At 50.4% G+C, this 22165-nt stretch overlaps 1 protein-coding gene across 6 annotated transcripts in view; it reads right to left on the reverse strand.

Moving 5' to 3' along the window:
- Positions 1-22165, reverse strand: part of HIVEP3 (HIVEP zinc finger 3) — a 261024-nt gene that overhangs the window by 46178 nt on the left and 192681 nt on the right. For all 6 annotated transcript variants that reach the window (XM_050326111.1, XM_050326112.1, XM_050326114.1 and 3 more), the window contains 2 exons: positions 12357-18041; positions 8358-8503 (listed from right to left, as the gene is read on the reverse strand). In XM_050326111.1, coding sequence (XP_050182068.1) covers positions 8358-8503; positions 12357-17471 — 5261 coding nt within the window. In that variant the 5' untranslated portion in view covers positions 17472-18041. The remainder of the gene's footprint in view (positions 1-8357; positions 8504-12356; positions 18042-22165) is intronic.

The following is a 22165-nucleotide window of genomic DNA, read 5'->3' on the forward strand; positions in this document are numbered from 1 at the left end:
CTCTTCCTTTTCTACTGGCTTCCCCCCTACCTGTGTGATCAGGGCACTGTGAAATGCTCCTGTCTGTCCCTGTGTCTGCTCTTAAATGTCATGTTTCCTCCCATCATCTTTCCACTGAAGAAGAAAAGGAAAATCCTGCTCTGTCCTACCCCAGGAATTCACTTGTGTGTCCAGCTCAGAGCAGGAGCTGCTTTTCTTTATCTGGACTGATCCTTGGATTTACAGTGGGTTCAAAGAGAAGGAATTGCTTGAAAAAAAATGCAGTGATTAGTAGATTTGAAATTCACTGAGTGCTCCAACGGGAGATGGCAGCTGGAACACCCTTCATTCCCCAAGAAAGACACAGCAAGGCAGGTGAGTCCTGGCCAGCTATCCCAGGCACCTGGGCAAGGCAGCAAAAACATTTTCTTGCTTGATTCCATTTATTAAGCCTTGATTTGAACTGAAACCAGATGGGAATTCTTGTCTTTGTGTCACACAGAGAAGGTAAAAGTCATGGTGAGGGGAACAAGGGGCTGGGAAAACCACTGGGAATGCTGGGCTTGGGATGAGCATCATCCTCCACCCAAGGACCAAGTATGGGTTTCATCCTTTTCCTCCCACATCTCTTCACACCTGATATTTATCAATACAGAGGAAGAAGATGCATATAAAAAAAGTCATATCTAGAAAATGGGAAACAGTTAAAGTGGTACAAAATATAATATTTTTCATCCTGTTTGAAAGAGCTCAAATAAGCAGGAAATAGAGGTCAAAGTAGAATTACTGGAGGGAGCAGGGACATGGATAATGTGGAGAAGTGAATCCCACTCAGCCTCTGCTCCACCATAACCCACAGGGAAAGCCCCTGGGATGGTTCTGGACATGGGAGGAAGGAAATCCCTGCAGAAAGCTGATCATCCCACACAAGGTCAGGCAGGAAACTGGAGATAACATTTTTTAATCATTGGCTGTGGGAAATCAGCACCAGGCTCAGGGGCTCTGCCAGCAGGATGGGGCAGGGGGGGCCTGGATGCACTGGCAGGAATAACTTGAGGAAAAATCCTAAAGAAAACCAGGCAACAGCCTGGACTGAATCCTTCTGAGCTTGTCAGATTTCCTGGGAAAGCAGAAATAAGCTGCAGAACGAACCCCATTTGTCAAGTGAAGTGATGAGACAACACAGGAAACACCAACAATTCCCACTGAGAAATATTGAGGCACTTTGAAGGCATAAAATAATCAAGCTCAGGAGGAGGTGAGTTTTGTGTGTCCCCTCATAAACGAGGGAATCAAAGTGCTGATTGGAGAATGACTTATCCAAGAGCCCCGGTGAGTCACAAACCCACCATCCCCAAGTCCCACTTCCCTGCTCCAACCACCACTTGCTGCCTCCAGGATCTGCTCAGGAGGCCAAGGAACAGCCTGTTCAGGAACTGCTCAGCACAAGCACAGCTGGTGGGGAAGGAAAGCTCCGAGACTGGGCACATGGGGGACATCCTGCATTTCAGAGCCAAGCCTGGCCTCTCATCCCTGCACCCAAAGCACGAGGAGCACGGGGGGCCTGGCCTTGCAAGTTGTGTTTGCATCCTGGGGAAGGGCTGGGATGAGGGATGAGAGCTGGGAGTGGGTCAGTGCTCACTGACTGAACCAGGCAGCATTTAATGGGTTTTTTTATTCACCCATATCCATAAGGGGAAGCCAAAGGAGGCAGGTGGAATGTGCCTGGTGCTGAGTTGCACTGCACAGACCCTGCAGAGATGCTCAGAACAACTCAGAGAGGTTGCACATATGGTCACAAAAACCAGGAAAATATAAATGCTTCAAGCCCAAAGGGGGTGGAATGAGATGATCTTTAAGGTCCCTTCCAAGCCAAACCAGTCAGTGATTCCATGATCCTTAATTTGGGATCTTGCATGACGCTTCAGTCGTGGTTGTACAACCAGGAGCTGCTCCCAGCAGAAACAACGACCTGGTTTAAAGTGAATAACCTGATGTTATTTCTGTATTATCCAAGACTACTTAGACAAGAGCTGCTGGCAGGAGCACCAGCTGTGAGGGGCAGGTCTGGGAACTGGAGCTGTGACAGAGCCATCCCAAACCTGTCAACATTCCCAGACACACCAGCCCTTGGCCAGGGCCAGGCTGGAGCAACCTGGGCTGCTGGAAGATGTCCCTGCCCATGGCAGGGGGGAGAAGGAGATCTTTGAATTCCCTTCCAGCCCAGAGCCCCTCTGTGAATCCACAATAACACCTCCCAGCAGTGATTTGATCCCACTGGAGTGTCCAAAGTTGGAGTCCAGCAAGTTACACTTTGCTTTGTTGCTCCCTGCACTGACTCTGCCCACAGACTTCTCACGTTCCTCCTCTCCCAAGCTCTGCTTCCTGTTCTCTCCTTGCAGCTCCTAAGCCAAGAAAACATTTCCTGAACAAACCACTGGAAAGAATTGATTTTTCAGTTTTGCTGCTCCCTGAGATACCAGGGAAAAACAATTTTTTTTTTTAATTAAACCCCAAAATAACAAGAAAAATCTGAATTTTCATGAAGACATTATGGGGAGGAAAAAACATTTGCTTCAAGATGAATTGAAGGTTTTTTTTTTTTTCCTCTTGGCTTTTAAGCACATTTTAAGGTACCAACACAATGATTTTCAAAGCAAAAAGCACATATTCTTTTCATATTGAAAATATTTTTCTCTAGTTGCTATTTCTCTCTCCTGTTATTCCACAATGCATTTTTCAAGCAGCTCTTCTCGCTGCAAACCTGCCTCTTCAAACAATTCCTCCTTTTATCTTGTCAGCACCGGTAAAATTTACAAATCTGTCCTTCCTTAAATTGCCACCCTCTGTCTTGTCTCCTTTGGATGAGCTTTTTAAGCTTTTAAGTGTTTTTTTTTCTTGTGCTATGAAAAAAAAAAAAAGAGAGGTGTGTAAATGACTCTCTCAGAGAACCTTGTGTTCTTTTAATGGACATGAGAAATCAAACAATGTGCTGAGCTGGAAGGGACCCCCAAGGACCATCCAGTCCAACCCTCAGCCCTGCACAGGCCCAGCCCCAAGAGTCACCCCCTGTGCCCCAGAGGATCAGCCAAAGCCTCCTGGAGCCCATCCATAAAACAAACAAAGATTCCACCTATAAAACCCACTTCTCTATTTCAAAAGCAGGATGAACATAAGCTGATGCTTGAGGCTTTAAAGTCATGTTTCAGAGAGCAAATTGTCACCTGCAGGACTGGATTTGATGGGTGCTGTAAATGGGTGGTGCAGCCCTGCCCGTGGTGGAGGGTGGGAACGAGATGGTCTTTAAGGTCCCTTCCAATGAAACCATTCTGGGATTCCAGGACTCTGTGATTTTCAGAAGGGCTGTGCAGCCCCAGGGCTGCTCAGATGGAGCCCAGCAATGTCTGTTCAGCACTTCCAAAGGCAGGGAAAATCCAGCAACACAACCCCAAAAACATTCAAATGAACACCAAGTGGTCAGTCAGGAACCACCAGCCCCAGTGGGAAAGTTTGAACATCTCCCTGCAAACAGTCCCAGGAAAACTGGGAAACTGAAAACTGCAAATTACAGGAATTCTTTGCTTATATCCAGGAATGGAGTTAAATTTGACAGGCTGGGGGTGTTGACCTGGAGAAGAGAAGGCTCCAGGGAGACCTGAGAGCCCCTTGCAGGGCCTAAAGGGGCTCCAGGAGAGCTGGAGAGGGACTGGGGACAAGGGACGGAGGGACAGGACACAGGGAATGGCTTCCCAGTGCCAGAGGGCAGGGATAGATGGGATAGTGGGAAGGAATTGTTGGCTGTGAGGGTGGGCAGGCCCTGGCACAGGTTGGGCAGAGAAGCTGTGGCTGTCCCTGGATCCCTGGGAGTGTCCAAGGCCAGGTTGGATGGGGCTTGGAGGAACCTGTGCTGGTGGAAGGTGTCCCTGCCCATGGCAGGGGGTGGAATGAGATGGGCTTTGAGGTCCCTTCCAACCCAACCCACTCTGGGATTCTGTGATTCCTATTTAACCCCACAGGGATGTGCTCCCATTTCAGGCTGGGCTGTGAAGTGAGTTCACTGCCAGGTCTCAAGCAGGTTTGCAGGTAAATTTTGGGCTTGTCTTGTCCAGGAGTTGGACTCAGTGATCCTTGTGGGTCCCTTTCAATTCAGGATATTCTGGGATTCTGTGCCAAATGAAGGAGCACCGGCCCTTTGCTGTCCCTGGTGCAGCTGGATGTGCTGCAGACAGAGCTTTGCTCAGATTCCTCCCTCCCTGGCACTGTGTGTGCTCCCATCAGTGTCTTTGGGATTAACTTTGGGTTAACTGACTCCTGTCAAAATAAACATGGAGAATTCTTAGAACTCACTGAGCAGCAAAGGAAATCCCCTCGGAGAGCGGGTCCAGCGCGGGGCTTTGCAGTTACACCGAGAAACTCTTGCTTGTTTAACAGAGAGGTTTCTCTGGGGTAATAAAACCCTTCCAGGGCTGTGCCAGGGATTTTCCAAGAGGTTGGAGCTGCACTTTCTGTGGCTGGTCATAGACATGGAGTGAGATCACCCTGGAGATGCCACCACAGATCCCAGGCAGTCCTGAGGGCAGGCACTGGGAGAGGAGCTGGGGGAGGGGAGGAGGCTTTCACCTTTTCAGTCAAAGTGGTTTCTTTTTCCTTATGCATCCCCTATTTACCAGTCATGCTCAGATCCCATAAAAAAACCCCAAGGCTTCTCCATTTTCCTTGGAGCAGGGAAAAATCTCTTGCTGGACAGGCTGAGAGGCTCTGTCACCTTCCTGCCTGCTGAAAACCCCATAAGCAGGGAGACAAAGGGAAAAGCCCCATGGCAGCATCCACCTCCAGCCCTGGAGCTCTCCAGGCAATGCCATGGTCAAAGTTCCTGCACCCCCCAGCCACTGGAATGGCACAGAAGGGGCTTTGTCCAGAAATCCCAGGTCAGAAGATCCCATGGCTGGGGAACCTACAACTCTGTTGGTGAGGACAAAGAGGGAAGGGATTGGATTCCTCAAGGAGTCACACCAAATCAACAACTGCAGCAGCCTCTGGGTCACAGCAGCACTGCAAACACCTCTCCTAAAGTTAAAAAATCCTCCTTGCTCTGGGTGGATTTGTACACATGGCATGGTGTGAAGGGGAGGTATTTTTAAGGATGCTCATGTCTGCAATCAGAAGGTTACAGCCATAAGTGTTTTTCCCTAAAGTAGGGGGAAAAAAAAAAACCAAACAAACGGAAAGAGTTTTGCAAAGAGAGCCTTGCTTTTGACACAGTGTCACTGGTTTGGGAGTGCCAGTTCAGGTTAGTGGTCTTTAACCTTCCACATCTTGGTACTGCTTTCCCTACCAGTTGTAACCAACCAGAGCAACAACCCACCTGCTGGGCCCCTGAAAGCACAGAGAGCTGGGCTGGGAAATAAAAGACCATCTATTGACTGAGCCCACCCCAGAGCTCTCAGATTTCCTCGTGGTAATGGCAGTGCAGAGTAAACAGGCCCCATCCCCCTGGCAGGACCACGATACCATCACAGACCTCACTCCCAGATCGGGTCGATACCAATCTCTGGTTTCATGATGTCAGATTTCGGAATGGGCCTGGTGTCTCCAGAGCACCAGAGCGAGCTGAAGAAGGTGACACCGAGCCACCAAGGAGTCACAGCACTTCTCCTGAAGCAGAGCTGGCCAGCTTGACCTTCAAAGATCATTTTCCCTGCTCAAAAGCACCACGATATCCCTCAGGACCAGGCCACTGGCTATTTTTATTGGCTCCTTCAGGAGCACAAACATTGACCTGGCTGCTCGTGGTTCTCCCAATACACAACCTGAGGAGACTGTGCAGTGTCCAGCCTGTCTGGAGGGTGTTAAATGACTCCAATCTCCCTCAGTCAAGTGCTGGGCTGTGCTCATGGGACAGAGGTCGTGCTGCTTGCGATGGTGATATGCTCAGTCTTACAAAATGTCATGACTGCGAGCAAAAAGCCACTCCTGGAATTACATGTGGAGTGATCTCCAGACTTTGCTCTCTAAGAGGGATTTGTTCTTTGAACAGGAGTCCAACAGAAAATTCAGTGGATGCCAACTCCAGTAACTGTGGAGAAGTCAAGGCAGAACCACACATGTCCCCTCTGAGGTCCCCAAGAAACCAGAGACACCACAAAGGGTTTTCTCTTCATCTCAGGAGGCCAAGGGAGGCAGGTTCTGACCTGGCTGGTAACTCAGGGTGAGCTGGACTTCTCCACCACCCAGGTCCTCCTGACAGCCCCACTGGCCAAACTCCACACCCTGAGCTGGCCCCACAGGGACTGAACAACATCTTTCATGGAAAGAGCGGGCAGGGAAGAAGCTGAGCCCAGCACAGCCCATGCCTGGCTTTACTGAGCCCTGATCCTAAAGCCAGGCATGAGCCTGGGTCAAGGCTCAAGGAACCTGCAAGCTGCTGTGTCCAAAACACGTCCCAGTGGGGAAACAGAGGCAAAGGAACCATCCACTTCCACATGTAAGGTGGAGACATCTTCAAGAGAGAGAAGGGAAGCCAAGCCCCCAGTGCTCCAAGAGCCTCTGGCAGGTTCACTGGTTCATTCCTTAAAAGTGGGCAGTGGGGATGGTGAAAGGATGAAATTGGGCTTTTCTTGGTCTCTCCTGAAAGCCAGGAAACACAATTCTGGCTGGAAGACTGGACAGCAGCAGGGGAAGCAGCAGAGCTGGTCCTGGAAGTGCTGTAAGGAACGTTGCAAAGGGGGAAAGGCAGTGGTGGGACTGGGGAAGCCAGAAGAGTGTAGAGAGGGAAAAGCAATGCTGAGAGTGGCAGAGAGAAAGGCAAGAGCTCTAAAGAAATAAAACCTCCCATTCCCAGCTACAGGAACTTTCAAATCAAACCCAGCACACGTTCAGGGTGTTGACACAGTCCCTGGTGCTGCTGTGCATGAAGCACATTGGAAAAGCTGCTTTGTTTTGTGTCTGCCACTCAGAAAACGTGGCTTTGCATTCACTGGGCTGTGCTCAGGGATGCAGACGTTCCCATGAGAGCACAGGGGTCTGGGGGGGACAGTCAGGACAGCACTGAGCACCCCCAGCCCTCCCCAAACAATCCCTGTGAGGGGCAGGGCGGGGTTTCATTCATAGGAATGCTGAACTGCTTTAATCACACCCAGGAAGGAATTCAAGAGTCCCCCCCGAACAGCCACAGCTCCAGGACAACCCAGTCAAGGGAAACAGAGGCTTCCCATGGGTGTAAGGCAGTAAAACCCGTCTCAGTTCATCCCACAAGTCCCATCTGCCACAGGAGGGTGATGGCAACACACTGAGCACATCCAATTTCTCATTCCACTGCTTTCCTGCCATTCCCTGGCCCCCTCCCTAAATCCCTTCAGGTCACAGCCATGACAGGCTGGCACTGCTTTGGCTCTTTGCATTCACCCCCCAGCGTGATGGATCTAAAGCTCAGCTGGGTTTGGATACACAGTCCCTACATCTGGGGGAGAGGTGAGTTCTCCTGGACAAACACTCAGCTTTCCTTTCCCAAGGCAACGTTTTCCCCTCTCGGTTTGTCAATTTGATCATCTGCTAATGAAACATTTTAAAAGGAAAGCGAATGTCAGCTGGTAACAGCAGCAAACCACAACCACTGACTATTAAAGCCTTTTTCTAACACACAGAAACCCAGACCACCCAACGGCAAGAGCAGAACTGATAAATCCTGCTGGAGATTGCTCATGTCTCCTTGGTCCCCTCTGCAACACACAGGAAGGATGAACTGTAATTGCATCCCACAAACACACTGCTTATTACCTGATTTTTGCATTTTTTAAAGATAAACAGCAGCATTAGACCAGAGCTGAGTTCCTGAGGCAGACTCTGAATTACCTGGAGCCGAGATTTAAGATATGCATCAAATTAAGGTCTTGCATCCATTCTGGTTTGAGCTATTTCGGTTGGGTGGGATGAAAATCACATGAATATAACCCTTTCTTTTGTTCCCCACCCAAAACCCAGGCATCAGCAAAGATCTCCCCAGATCCTCCTTACAGTGGGAACAACCATTAGCAACATCATTTTCAGGAGAAGGCTCTGGAAAGATTAAGATACAGAGAACACTTCTCTGTCACATCAGAGACAGCTACAAGATGAATTTGTGCTCTTCACCCACCTTTACTCAAACACCCACTCAGAAAAGAGATGGAGGTGATTGCTAACTTAGAGACAGCTCAAAAAGAGGGAAGTAGTGCAGTCTGGAGTGTCTGTGGATCTGGAGGGCCAAGCTTTTACAGTGGCTGAAATCCAACTACACCTGGCGTTCTGCTCACCTCCACAAGTCACCTTCACTGCCATCACTGTAACCAGCGACTCCCACACAGCAGTAACACACTGAGAGAAATAAATGGGACACTTACCCTCCTTCAAAGATCTTGATCCTGACTGGCTCCCCTCGTTTGGTCACAAGAGCCTCTTCTTCTGATTTTCCTCTTTTCTCCTCTTCCTTCTCAGCTCTAGTTATATCTTTTCGACCTTCATTAGAAAGGAGCGAAGGCAAATGAACCTATCTCCCCAAAAGAGCAAAACAATCAATGATTACATACAAAATCACTCTAAGACAGACCCAACAGCCCCAGCAAAGAGCCAGCAACTCCTGCAGGTGCTGCTCCTGACAGCCAAGGGCAGGAATTGGGACACCTTCCTAACAAGCAGATATGCCTCTGGATTTTGGCTGTTATTTTTACTGTGACCTGCCATGGGTTTGTAAATCACCCCCTGCATACGGTGGCTCCCATATTATCCAACTGGAAAGCTGAGGGATAAAGAGAAGTGTCTTGGCTGGGGTGACCCTGTGTGGTGGAGCCACACGGACCTCCATTCCCAAACCCACTGCTCTGTCCTTGGATAATCCTCTCTCCAACATACACATCTGCAAAAGGCTGGAGAGGAGGCATCTGTAGAATTCATACACTTAACCTCAACCCCTGGGTTTCCCCCACATGCACACACACACTCACACAAAGCTGGACTTCAGCCACCTGGGCTTGACATAAATCACTCGACAGGCAGAGCTCTCGGGTGATTTCCTCTCACCGAAACCCCGTTGCCAAGGGCACAGCACAGAGAAAGCCACAAAACCCACGGGAGAAAATAATCCTCAACCTCCCCACATGTTCCCAGGGTAAAATCTGCTTCTTCACTGTTCAAGCTGCCACCTTGTTTAGGGTTTTTTTTGTGTCTAAACCTTGTTTACACCAAAGGTTTAAGTCATGCACTTACAACTCACCTACATGTTGAATGTTCTTTGTTGTCGTAGATGGACCTAAACATCAGAGCTGCCTCTTTAGCTTTGTACAAAGCAAGGAGAGCAAGAAATGTTGGGAATCCTGCCCTTCTCTAAAACCCAACAGGACAAATAACAGGGGTCTCCAGAGCTCTGAAGGAGGAAAGCAGGTTGCTTTCAACCAGGTCACTTTTTAGACCATTTTTTTTGATGTTCAATTGAATTACCCATATCTTCACTCCATATATAACACATAAAAAGTTTTTACAAGAGTTTTTAGAGGGATTTTGGCCTGAACTCAGCTAAGGAACTGGCAGGAGTCTAAAGCAGAGCTGGTCACCCTTGGCAAGAGTGGCAGCTCCCAAGGGTGACTCACCTGCCCCACCTGAGCCCTTGTCTTGAGGGGGATGAATCACCCAAGAGGAGCCTCTTTGTCTCCCGTGGTTCTGGGGGAAGCCACAGAGTGAACAGCTCAAATGGAGACATCCAAAATTCCAGCAGGCAGCTGGAACTACCCTGGGATGCTCAGCAGGAGGAGGGGTGGGCTCACTAAAACCAGCAGCTTTGCAGCCCTGAGGTCAAACATTTAAAATCTGCCCAGCAGTTTCAGGAGCTCAAACTTGAGGCTCTTTGCCCTTGGGACCAGCTGGTTCAGATCAGCCACATCCACACATCACACCCACACACCCTCCCTAGATTCCTCCTGGGAATGGTCCCTGTGCTGTCCCAGCTCCCTAAATGTGCCCAGCCACCATTTAACAGTTGCACAGCTGGAATGGTCTCCAGCTGCCATCTCTGGGCATGGAGACATCTGGGGGGAATCAGTGGCAGGAGACACACACTGAGCACCTTCAAAATAAACCTCCTGATAGGAGCAATGCCATAACACTGCCAGTGAGAACCTTCCCAGGTCAGGAGTTTTACTGAGGAATACAAAACAGTTGACTTTCTAGATGTAGCACGAGGTTTATTTATTGCAACTTTTGAAAGCACAGAACACAGACAGATGAAAGGCACCAGAGAGCCAAAATCATACAGTCACTACTATCCCCTTTTACAATCTCATTGAATTTACAAAGTGTGCAAGCCCAGTACAGTGTATTTATCCATCCCTACATGCAGCTGGAGCCCACAGTCCCTCCAGAATTATCTGCTCAGCAAATCCCACTGGGAATTTAAAACCCAAGCCAAGTATGTAGACAGCACATCCAGGACTAGTGCTTGCTGGGAGCTTCTGCATGCATAATTGTACAAAACATCAGAGCTTTTTGACATCTTCTGCTGTGTTGACTGACAACTTAGAGTTACACAAAGAAGTAAATATTGAAGGGAAATAGCTGGAGCAGAGTTAAGTGAACTTTCAGCCTCGGATTGATGCTACTGCCACACACGTCCTGTTAATCACCCACCACGCCACTTCCTAATCTGTGCCAGCCACATGTATTTTAAACCCTAAACTCAGGATTTCACTCCCACTGATCAGAAATTCTTTCTCTGCTTGGCATGAGTCCAATTCCTCAATTACCATACTGTCTGCAAACCACGCTCCAGGATGGATTTAGGCTCCACCATTCTCCAGGTGAATTTGGCAGGACAAACTCTTCCTTTTGCAATTTGTCCCAGAAAACCTCAATTTGCACCACCAGTCAGATTAGAGGGTTTTTTTTTTTAAAAGGTTTATGAGCCCTGGGAGCAAATACATGCATGAAATGTGTATTTTGATGACAAAGGGCTGAACCTTCCTGCCTAGGATTTAACCTTTCATTTCATGGTCTGAGGGTCTCAGGTCTCTGAACACACCCTCGGTGGGCATTTTAGCACCATGTCAAAGAGCACAGCTCGGAGAAGCACAGGCACTTCTACCAGAGAATGAAATCAAGGGTGGCACAACACCAGTCAGATCAAATCCTTTGAAAAATAGTGCAGAGATGTCAAGCCTTAGTGTGGTTATTGCACTGCTCAGGTAATTATCTACCCCTGTGGCCCCAGAAATCTGCCTTTTGGATTTCTGCAGAAGGATGATGGAAATGCTGAATAGAAATAAAGATTTATTGAATCAAAGCAACTCTACTGTGTATTTTAAGACATATTTATAAGCAGCAGCTGCAGCAGCAATTATGATAAATTTAATATTCAGAGTTCATTTCATGATACAGAAATAAAATGAATAATCCATCAATATAAATTGACTTGAGATGAATATCAAATGGCGAAATCTTCAGAGCAATTCTGTTTGCTAATCTACACGAACATGATCTGGATTAAAGGGATCTGTGGGGTTCAGCATTAACCGAGAGGGGTAAATCTGGCCTTAAAATGAGATACATAATATTAGGCAGCTCACAGAAGTGTCTTAAAGACTTCTTTGCCCACGTGGCCAACGCCATCGGGAGCTCTGCCCCTGTGAGCTGTTTGCCTGGCTCCTCCAAACTCCAAAGACCAGGTCTAAAATACCCTGAGACAGCTGGGAAAGCAGGTGGGCAGTTCAAGAAAGGAACCTCACCACAAGACCCCACGTCTGACCTCCCGAGGCACTGTTATAAATGTCACTGCGTGCCCTCACACTTCTTCGGGGGCCTAAATACACTTGCAAATCTCCCTTTAATATTTTTTAAATGCTTTTAAGCATGCCTCTCTATGTTCATTAGTGTGAGATGAGCAGATGCACAGCCAGGCAGAATCCCATTTCCCCAAGGTAATCCTTTCTCATTTAGAACATGCAAAATGGAGGGAATTATAACAGCATTTATGTAAAAGGAAAAAAAAAAAAAAAGAAAAAAAAAGAAGTTGTAAAGCTATTTGAAATATCAAGACAAATGCAAATGAGGTGTAATCTTCTGTGCTTGAGCAGGGGCGGTTGGTGGTGAGGTGGCGATTCCTACAAGCTCTTGATTACAAGGCAAGTAGAAACTGGAGAACAGAAACGTGGAGCCTTGGAGCTCGCCTGCCTGTTCTGGTTTTTTGGTTACAGTGGGGTTTTGCTTCTTCACTCGACAAGTTTCACCGAGAACAAGCACTTCCCAACCCCAGAGGGGGCTGAGTAAACCCCTATTAAACCGACAACGGCAACTGCCCGTCCCTCATCCCCCTCTCCCCACGTGTGGATGAGGAGAAATAGATAGGATTGCATTACCTCTGTCATTTTGGGCTTCCTGGAGCTGGATGGGACCAGCCTGCCTGCCTCTGGACGTGGAGCTGTGGCCATGGTGTAGGTTTCCTTGCTCACCTTCTGCTTGGACCTCAGGAGGGACAGGGCTGCCTTGGTGGATATCCCCGGCAGGTTGGGGTTGTAGAGGCTGATGCACCAGCTGGCATAAACCGAGGAGCGACGATCCACTTGCTGGATGTGATTTGGCTTTATGTAGTTTAAGTAGCACCAACTGACATTAGTGGTTGTGTGGAGACTGGGGAACTGAAGTACCTTCTTCGTGTCTGTACCTTCTCGAGACTTCATTGCACTCTGGGTGCCCTCGGACGGAGGGGCAGTGCTTGGGGGGTTTGGTGGAGACTGCTCCACCTGTTCTTTGGAGTCTTCTTTCTTCACGGGTTGCAAAGGTGCCTTGCTGAGGAACTGTTGGCCAGCTGGCTGCTCATACTCTTCCAGTGCCTCAAAGCTTGGAGAACCTGAATGGGACACAGCCTGCTGCGAACTGCTCGGGGTTTCCTTTGGCTCTGACTGCTCTGTGGACAAACTGGGTGGCGCTTCAACCTCGACCCTGTCCTGGCTTTCCGCAAGAAAGTGAGATTTCTCCTGCTTTTTCCCTTCCTCTATTGCACTGGGGGGCTTCACCACTTCCAGCTTCTCTTCTGCTTCAGACACTTCCTCCTCTTTCACCCTCTTCTGCTGCTGCGTCTCCATCGTCAGCTCCAAGCTGCCAGCTGGGGAGAGCATCCTTTTGCTTCCCCCGACCGTAGCCGGGCCCCCTTCCAGGCCGAGGACGCTGTCGGAGGGGCAGGTGAGGGGCATGTACCCTTTGCGTTCGGGCAAGGGCAGGGGCACCCTCAGATAGGGGCTCTGGAAAATGCTCCTCTGCTCCTCGGTGATCATCTGCGCCAGGTCGAAGCCCAGCCCGTGGACGTCGGCGCTGCACACCAGGGCACCCTTGGGCGGGCGGTCGTTGAATTTGGGGAGGACGATGGTGGAGGAGCTGCACTGGGACTGGGTGACCAGGATCTGGGACAGGGTGGTGTACATGGCGCTGCCGTAGGACGGCATGTTCGTCTGGATGCGCACGGGGACAACCAGCGACACCATCGGCTCCGAGCGCGTGGGGACGACCAGCTGGGTCACGGTCACCGACACCGAAGGGCTCGTGGTGCAGGTCAGGGGGTGCAGCCTGCTGTCAGAGTCGTACTCCGTGCACGGGGAGAGGCTGGAGGCTCCTGCTGCCGGGAATAAACTGGATTTGAGCTGCGGTAAATGCCCACCAGCTTCACCCGGCAAGTGGAGAGCGAACTGAGACTGGAGAGGCAGAAAAAAGGCTGAGGGGATGGGAGAGGAGCCAGGGTAGTGCACAGGCAGGAATGAGGGGTGCCTGAAGGACACCTCGGCGGGGTGAGACATCAGTGGCGGAGCGATGTGCAGCGGGCCCGGGTGGATGAGCGTCTGCGGGAGAGGCAGTGGCGGGGTCTGGAATATGGAGGGAGGGATCTGGGGCATGGAGAACTGGGCAGAGAGGATGTCAGACATGGTGTGTGCAGCGAAGAGCTCTGCAGACTGCCCTGGCTGCGGCAGGAGGTGCTGGTAGGGGAATATGGAGACCTGTGGGGCCAGGAACTGCTTTTCGTGCAGCGTCAGCTGCGGGACGGGGTGGTGGAACACCTGCAGGGCTTCCGTGTAGGGCGGGGTGTAGGTGGGCTCAGGGCTGTCCTTTGGCTGGCTCTTCTCACTAGGGTAAGTCCCGTGAGAGGGCAGAGGGGGTGAAGAGCTTGGCTGGTGGGGCAAACTGCTGGAAGGAGATTTACTTGAGGAAGGAGCTGGATCTTCTGTCTCTGTCCAGCCCGTGGGAGCCGGGTCTGGGTCGTGCTCTGGGTGCCTGGTGAGGGACGCCTGCCGGACCAGGAAGCATTTCCTCCTCTCCTGGGAGGCCGAGGAGCTCGAGGGGCCGGGGGTTGAGGCAGGAGTGGACGACAAGCTCCCGTAGTCGAACGATTTGCTGCGTGTCTCCGACATCTGGGAAGGGTGGGACACGTTGGGTGTCTGCTCAGAGGCGGATCTCCGCATTTCCCTGGAGTGGTGATGGTGGCTTGGGACCATCAGCATGTGTGAGCCAACGCCAGGAGGCTTTGGGTGGGACTCAGAGGGCTGGCTGGTGGGCTCTGGCTTGCCGTGATCATCACGGTCGAAGGAGACGGAGTGGCTGGAGCCGTGGGAGACGCTGCTCTCCTGGCTCGGGCTGCGGGTGAGAGACACGGACTCAAAGCTGGACTCCCCGGAGGACTGAGCCATCTCCGCCAGCCGGAGCCGCTTCTTTTTGGGTGGGAGTTTCTCCGCAGGGAGCTGGGAGAGGGTCTGGCTCCTCTGCGGCCACTGGAATTCCTCTGTTTTCTCTGGCTCTTTTGGAGGAGGTTCTGGCTCCGTTTCTGGCCTGTCAGGCTCTTCTGTGACCAGAATCTCCGGAACCTGGATGTTGTGCTGCCGGACGAGCCGAGGCTGCAGGGAGTGGGGTGGTCGGCTGTGCTGGGGGGTCGGCTGAGACGGGAACTGGGACAAGGGCTTGTCTTCTTCCAAGCTGCTCGCCTGCTCGATGGAGTCAGACTTCTCAAAGGAGCTCGTGTGCTGGATGACAGAGATCTCCTTGGAGGTTGTTCTCCTCTCCTTGCCCTCCCCACTCGAGCCCGGTTTGGTGTTCCTGGGATGGAAGGTGGCACTGACGTCAGAAGGGGCGGATTTACCCGGATCTGCTGGTGACTTCTTGGATTCACGGGTCAGGTTCAGAGCGACATCCGATGACGCCGGGTTTGCAAACTGAGCCCCCGGCCCAGCGCTGGAGGAGGGGGTGTCAGACACCTCAAACGCTGGAGGCTCCTCGTCGTCACCAAGGCTCTTCTCCTTCCGCCTTTTGCGGAGCGGGGTGAGCTCCAAAGTGCTCCCCAGCTTGTAATGCATCATCTGGGGCCACGTGTCAGGATCTGCAGAGCCTTTCTCAGTCTCTGTGGAGGGATGGGAAGTGGAAGAGCGAGGCTTGGAGAGCTGCAGCTCTGAGCAGTAGTACTTCTTATGGGCTTCATAATTGTCCCTTTTCTTGTACCGAGCACCACACACGTTGCACTCGTACATGAACCCTTTCACCTTGGGGCCCTTCCGTGACTTTTTGGTAAGATCGCTTTCCTTGGTTTCAGGCTCCTCGGGAGGTTTGGAAACAGTTTCTTTGTTGGCAGAGCCGACCTCCTCTGAGACGTATTCCACTCCCAAGGGCAGCTCAATAGCTGGCTGTCGTTTCAGCGTTCGAGGGTGAGAAGAAAACGCTTGACTGCGGCTTAAGACTTCAGGCTCCATGATGTGATCATCAAATGAGTAGCTACCTCTAAAGGTGTGTGGGGAGCTTATAGTGCATGCAGCAGAAGGCATTGAGTGGCTTCTTAGGAGAGGCACTGTCTCTGTGGCACTGTGGGATTGCTGAAGTGACAACAATGATTGTTCGGGCTTAATTTTTTCACCGTGGGACGCCAACACTTTGGAAGCATCCAACTGGCTACTGGAACCAGACTTGATATCGAACTGGAACGGTTCTCTATATACACCAGACTTTGGAGATTCAATGCTGCTACGTCTAGATAAAGAGCTTCTTCTAGGCTTAACGCTATCTATTTCACTGGTATCTACAACAGCTTCGTTAATTGTAATTAGCTTAGTGATGTGTTCAATCACCTGTGTTCTAGGCACAGACAACGGGACCATGCTGGGCTTCTCATCCGTGGACAGGTGTGGAAACCCCTGGGTGGTGTTGGCAGCCAACGCCGCCGTCCTCTGCCCGATTCTCCCACACTTCCCAAAAATAATCTCTGCATAAGACTTGGCGTTGGTGTTTGGGGGGCTGATCTGCTGCTCTGCGCTCTCTGACCTGGAGAAGTACCCGGACTCGGTGCTGCCTTTGCTGCCGGGGCTCAGGAAGGCCTGCTCATCTATCACCTTCTTCCTCTCGCTCAGGCGCAGCGCGAGTTTCTGCTTGATGGTGTGGGTGTCCTCGGATTTATGGCTCAGGGCGTGGTCCGACGAGGGCTCCACGAACTGGCTGCTGTCCTCCAGGGACTGGGACATGCTGGAATGGGACAGGGAGCACCGGTCGTGGCTGGAGCCTTGGCTCCCCGTGCTCAGCAAGCCGCTGGACAGCAGGCTGTGCTTCTGCCTGGGGGAGAGCTCCACCGAGTGCCCCGACATCGCGCCCGTCTCCTCCTCCGAGTCCGTGCTTTCCCCTTCCGTCGGCTCCTCGAAGTCCTCCCCGCCGATCCTCTCCATTTCCAGGCTCGATGGATACATCTCCGCTCCGATCCCTGAGGCCAGCCCAGCTTTTATGCGATGAGCGTGAGATTTCCGGTGTTTGTACAAATTGCTCTTCGTCTTGAAGGAAAAGCCACATGGAATGCAAGGGTACGGCCTCTCGCCCGTGTGCGACCTGATGTGCTTCTGGAGCACGCTGGGCTTCGCACAGGGCCTGCTGCAGTACTGGCAGATGTACTTGCCTGGCTTTTGGGGTTTCTTTTCCTTCTTGTGCACCTCCTCGGCCTGTTTTAAGGAAACCTGGGAAGGGCGAGGGATGTAGACCTTCTGAACGGACGGCATGTCCTCTGCAGGAATGATCTGCGAGTGGGAAGGCAGGAGCTGGCCGTGGTGAGAGTGAAGCCCGGGTGATGGAAAGGAGCCAGAGGGCCCTGGTCTCACTGGATCAACTAGCTGCCACGTGGGACCCTCGAGGACATGCTCTGGCTTCCCCGGAGACATAAATGCTGGTGACAGTGCGTGCTGATGAAGCTGCGAGATGTGGGGGGGGTGTTCGAAAGAGGAAGGCTTGGGTTGCTTCTGATGTCCAGTCTTCTCCTGAGACTCCTCTCTTGGAAGGGGCAGAGGGCCAGAAAAGTGCTGCTGCGGTATGATATCTCGGAGAGGGGTTCCTTGGGAAGGAGCAGAGCTGCCCTGGTACGTAGTTGTGGATGAAATACTGGCTTGGAAAGCCTCTCCTTTGGGAAGCCTCTTTCTTGGACTTTCCTCAGCCTTTTTTGTGCTCTTCTGGCTTTGTTCAGGATCCATGACCTTAAAAGGGTCTCTGAATGCTATTTTGGGAAGGGTTTGGCAGGCTTCATTTACGAATAATAAAGGTCTCCTCTGTAGATTCCCTGTTTTGCCTGCATTTGCTACGGAGCTGGAGCCGCCAGGAGATGGTTGTTGATTTAAGATTTTACTAAAGTGTCACTAGTTGCTATTTGATTAAAAAAAAAAATGTTTCAAGGTCAATAAAGTTCACATTGGTAACACATGACAAACTACTTCAAAGAGAGAAAACTTTCCAAAACTTTTAGTCCAAATATTTTCCTTGTGAACTTGGTTAAGGCTTTAAACCTTGCCATTTTATTTCAGTTGACAGTGGCAAGCCTTCAAAGTCAAGATGCAACCCACAATGTGTCTCTTGTTTGTTATGCAAACCTTTGAAAACTTGAGACTTCAGTGCTCATCTCATAAGGATCTTTTTCTTTTCTTTTTCTTTTTCTTTTTTTTTTTTCCTGTGCAAGGAAAATAACACTGAACGGTGTATGTCCCCCTGTGTCTTCCTTCTGTTCCACTTCTGAGCTCAAAAGCCTTGGAAAAGTATTTCCCACATTTCTGCAATTACATCCAAAAGAAAAACAAACAGAGAAAAAAAATTATTTCAGCTTTTGTATTTAAGTAATCAAATGCTGCTAACTCTGTGGAGGGTAACAGTAAATATTTTGCACAAAAATAATTCAGAATGTCTCCCATTCACGAGACATTACTTTTAAGGGCAATCTAAACGTAAATTGTACTCAGTCAAACCTCAGGAACTCAGTTTAATGCACACATGACCTGGCTCTGAGCAGTAACCAAAGACAGGAACTTGAAACACAGACAGTTTGGAAAAATGTATTAAAAGGGTTTCAAACTCGAATTCCTTCTAATCTCCTGCAAACATTTAGGGGTTTAAAGTTTTTATAATTATGTTTCCCTTCCAAACTGAGTACCCAGGATCGCTGACTGACTCCAAAGCCTTGTGCAGCACATCCATTCACCGACAAACGAGCAAATCTTTGCTGCATAAAATCCTCTCCCGAGCTCACATAATCTCCAGTGTCGTTTCCAACAAAAGCAGGTAAAGAGGAAGCACACACAGCCTTTTACTGAAATGTTGCCTCTTTAATTTCCTGCCTTTTGTCACCAAACAACGGTGCAAATCCAATTTCTAGGGTATATTTCATAGAGGGGAGTATCAAAATTGGCTGTTTCTAAAGGGGGACCACGAGTGTGGATGGGACCCATCAAACCCACCACCCTTGTCAGCAAATACAGCTGATGATGAGACACTCAGGGAGGAAACATTCTGATTGCACTGGAACAAAACAGCATCTCCAAGAGATGGAGTAGAAATGAGAGGGATACTCCTAAGGAAAATAAGAATGGTGCTTTTTAAGTGAAGAAAATTGATATGTGTAGTTTACCATGAGAAAAGATCTCTGGTCCTCCTCTGGGAAGCTCTTGGCTGTCGCAGGGTGCAGTCCCTGCTAGGACAGTTTAATTAGGGGAAATTGCTCTGACCCTGCTCTGTGCAGGGGGAGGGAGCCTGGGTGGGGCTGAAGTGCAAGCCCAGCACTGAGACTGAGATTTGAGCTCTGCAATGGCCCAGCTTCATCCTGAGGAGCAACAGTGAAGAGCCAGCAGAGGAGGCTGTGGGGTTCAACACAAAGTCCTCCCAGGAGTCCCCACTCCTTACCCATTCCTACAACCCTGTGCACTGCCCACACTCCACGACAAAAGAGAAAGGGGTGTAAGGTGACATAATTTAATTTATACTCCCCACAGCCCCATGAGAAAAGGGACATGGGGTATAGGGTGATTTAGTTCAATTTAGCAGAGTCTAAAGATACAGCAGCACCCTGGGACACATCATGACCAACAAGGCTTCACGAGACTGTCCAAAAGCTGTCTGTTCTTTAGCCAGCTCACCTCAGATGGCCAAAAGTCAGGGTCCAAGTCCTTAGACACAACCCCCTGCACCATCCCTGACACAGGCAGGTGCCAATGAGGGACAAAACAGGGGCAATGCCCCCCACATTAAGGTCTCAGTTTTGGGAGATGTTTTTTTGCCCTGAGATCCCATCTCTGACTGACTGGATTGGTGGCTTCTCTTCCTGGACAGTTGTGACGCCCAGATTTAGGGAACTGGACAGAAAATCAGTCCTACCCTTAAACTTCACCTCCTTTTCCCCAAACACAGGCTCTGCTCCCCTCCAGCATGAGCTTCACATCTTCCCAGGACCTGCAGAGCACCTGCTCTTGCCCTGACTTGCTGAGAAAGTGCCTCATGTTTTTGGGCTCACTGCTCTGAGGAGGAATTAATTACATTTTGAATCCCCTGTTTAAGTTTTGACTCCTCAGTGCTGACTAACATGGTCTGGGCTGGACTTAGAGCACTGCACTCCCAGCACAGCACTAACTCAAGATCAAAGACACTGTGGAGCAGGTTTATGATGTTGATTTTTGCCCCAGCTGCTGTTCTTTGCCCCACTCACGACACGCACTTTGCACGAGTGGATTTAGCAGAGGCTTTTTCAGCGAGCACAGAGTGAAAGCTGCTTCCCATGAGCTCAAACACTCACATGGCCAGAACTCCCAACTCCAGAGAGCCTGAAAAATATCTTAATGCCAATGTTTTCCCCTGCAGGCTCCATATCAGCTCCTGGGTGGGCATTAATCAGTGTTGCAAGGAAGTTTCTGGAGATGATTCAGTGTCACCCAAATGCTCAGCCCACCTGATGGGCACAGGACTGACTGTGCAGGAACTCTGCAGAAAAGTTAACAAGCCAAGAACTGGTCAACAAACAATCCCACCTGCTGCCTCCAGCAGCGAGCAGAGCCATTCCAGGGCACTTCAGGCCACTTTGGACAGGTTTTTTTTTCCCTTACTGGAAATGAGACTCCTGGAATGGCAGTGGCAAAGGATAACTCCCCTGGCTGGATGCAGTTAATCCGGGTTGATGCTCCTCCAAGGAAAATTGGACAGTGCAACACGAAGTGGCAGAAAAGATGAAGCCCAGGAGGGTTTCTCCACTCTGGGGTGTGGTAGAGGAAGGGAAGAAGCTCCCAAAAAGCTGGTTGAAGATGCCCTGCCCAGCTCAGATACAACCCAGAGTAGCTCTTGTAACTCTCACTGCACTCCATCAGATCAGGGATGTGGTTCCTGCTGCTCTCCCTGTTCCTGGGACATCCCTCCAGCTGGCAGAGAGCACAGGGCTGGCATGGCCAGCTCTCCCCAGAGCTCACAGGCAGCTTCCTGCTGGCTCCTCCTGGAAAGCCAACGGGACTAACGGCTGGAAAAACCTACTCTTCTTTTTCTTCCTCATTTTTCTTCCAGTTTCTGTTCTCTTCACCTCAAAGTCTCTCATCAGACTTCAGCCTGCTAATATTTATTCTGCCTTCCTGATTCTCCCCCCTTTTCTCAGAAAAGGCCCATCTTTTGGTTTTACTTTCACCTCCTCCTCATGACCTGCAGTTTCTTCTCTGCCACGTGTTCTGTTTCTGCTTGAGCACTTGGTGAAGAGGGGACTGAGGGCAGAGCTCAGTGGGGGCTGCAGCTCCAATCTCTGCTCTGGGGGAGCAGGGACAGCCCCCAGGGAATGGCTGGAGCTGTGTCAGGGCAGGCTCAGGGTGGATCTCAGGGAAAGGTTCTTCCCCCACAGGCTGGTTGGGCACTGAACAGGCTCCCCAGGGCAGTGGGCACAGCCCCAAGGCTGCCAGAGCTGCAGGAGGCTTTGGACAACGCTCTGAGGGACAGGGTTGGATTGTTGGGATGTCTGTGCAGGGCCAGGGAGTTGGACTGGATGACTCTTGTGGGTGCCTTCCAACTCAAGAAACTCTGTGATTCTACAGTTCCACGCTCCTTTTTGCTCTCCCTTTCCTTACCACGTGCTCTGCTCTGCTCTCTCAGTAAGCAGCAGAGCTCCAGCCCGTGCACGGCACTGGCACGACGACAGCAAAGCTTTAAGGAACAAGTCCCATGGCTTACATGGCACATGCTTTCCAGCTGCTCCCATTGCATGTCTGTGGCTGAATCCAAAGCACAGGCACTAAAACTGGGGGATTCCAGCTCTTATTTCCATTCCAACCTCATTTCTTAGGGTTTCCCTTGAAATGCAGTGGAGCGAACAGGCCCAGGAGCGCCTGTTCCACCCAGGGTGAGAAGACAAAGGCTGCCCCCCTGATGGAAGGAATCAGTGACAGAATGACTTCTGATTTTAATGGGACCAGAATTTTTCCCCCAAGCACTGAGATAAAATGCTTGGAGGAATGCTCAGAAAAATGCTCTTTCAGAAAGTCACAGCTGCTGGTGTTCTGAATTCCTTTATTACAGCTGAAATTGTCCTTCCCAGTCCTAATCCTCACCCAAGCCCTCCTAAAGGAGTTCTCCTAACCACTGCCAAACCTTAGGCTGCTCCCTCTGCCTGGGACTATCACCACATTTATGCAGCCATGCCCCCAAACAAGCTCTTTCCCATCAGATTTGGGATTGAGATCCCGATAAATGGGAAGAGGCTGTGCCTGACACCTGAGCTCCAGGTGGGAACGGCGCTGAAAAGACATCAGGGCTTTCTCTACACTCTGCTTGGCCTCCAGAATTCATTCCTTTCAAGTGACATGTGGAAAACTGCAGCTGCTTGGCTTTCTCTCACTTGCCTTTTGTTTCCAGGACCCTGAAACACCTCATTACTGGGGAT

This window comes from Myiozetetes cayanensis, unplaced genomic scaffold (genome assembly GCF_022539395.1).
Source record: "Myiozetetes cayanensis isolate MyiCay16 unplaced genomic scaffold, myiCay2020 scf31, whole genome shotgun sequence".
Taxonomy (NCBI): domain Eukaryota; kingdom Metazoa; phylum Chordata; class Aves; order Passeriformes; family Tyrannidae; genus Myiozetetes; species Myiozetetes cayanensis.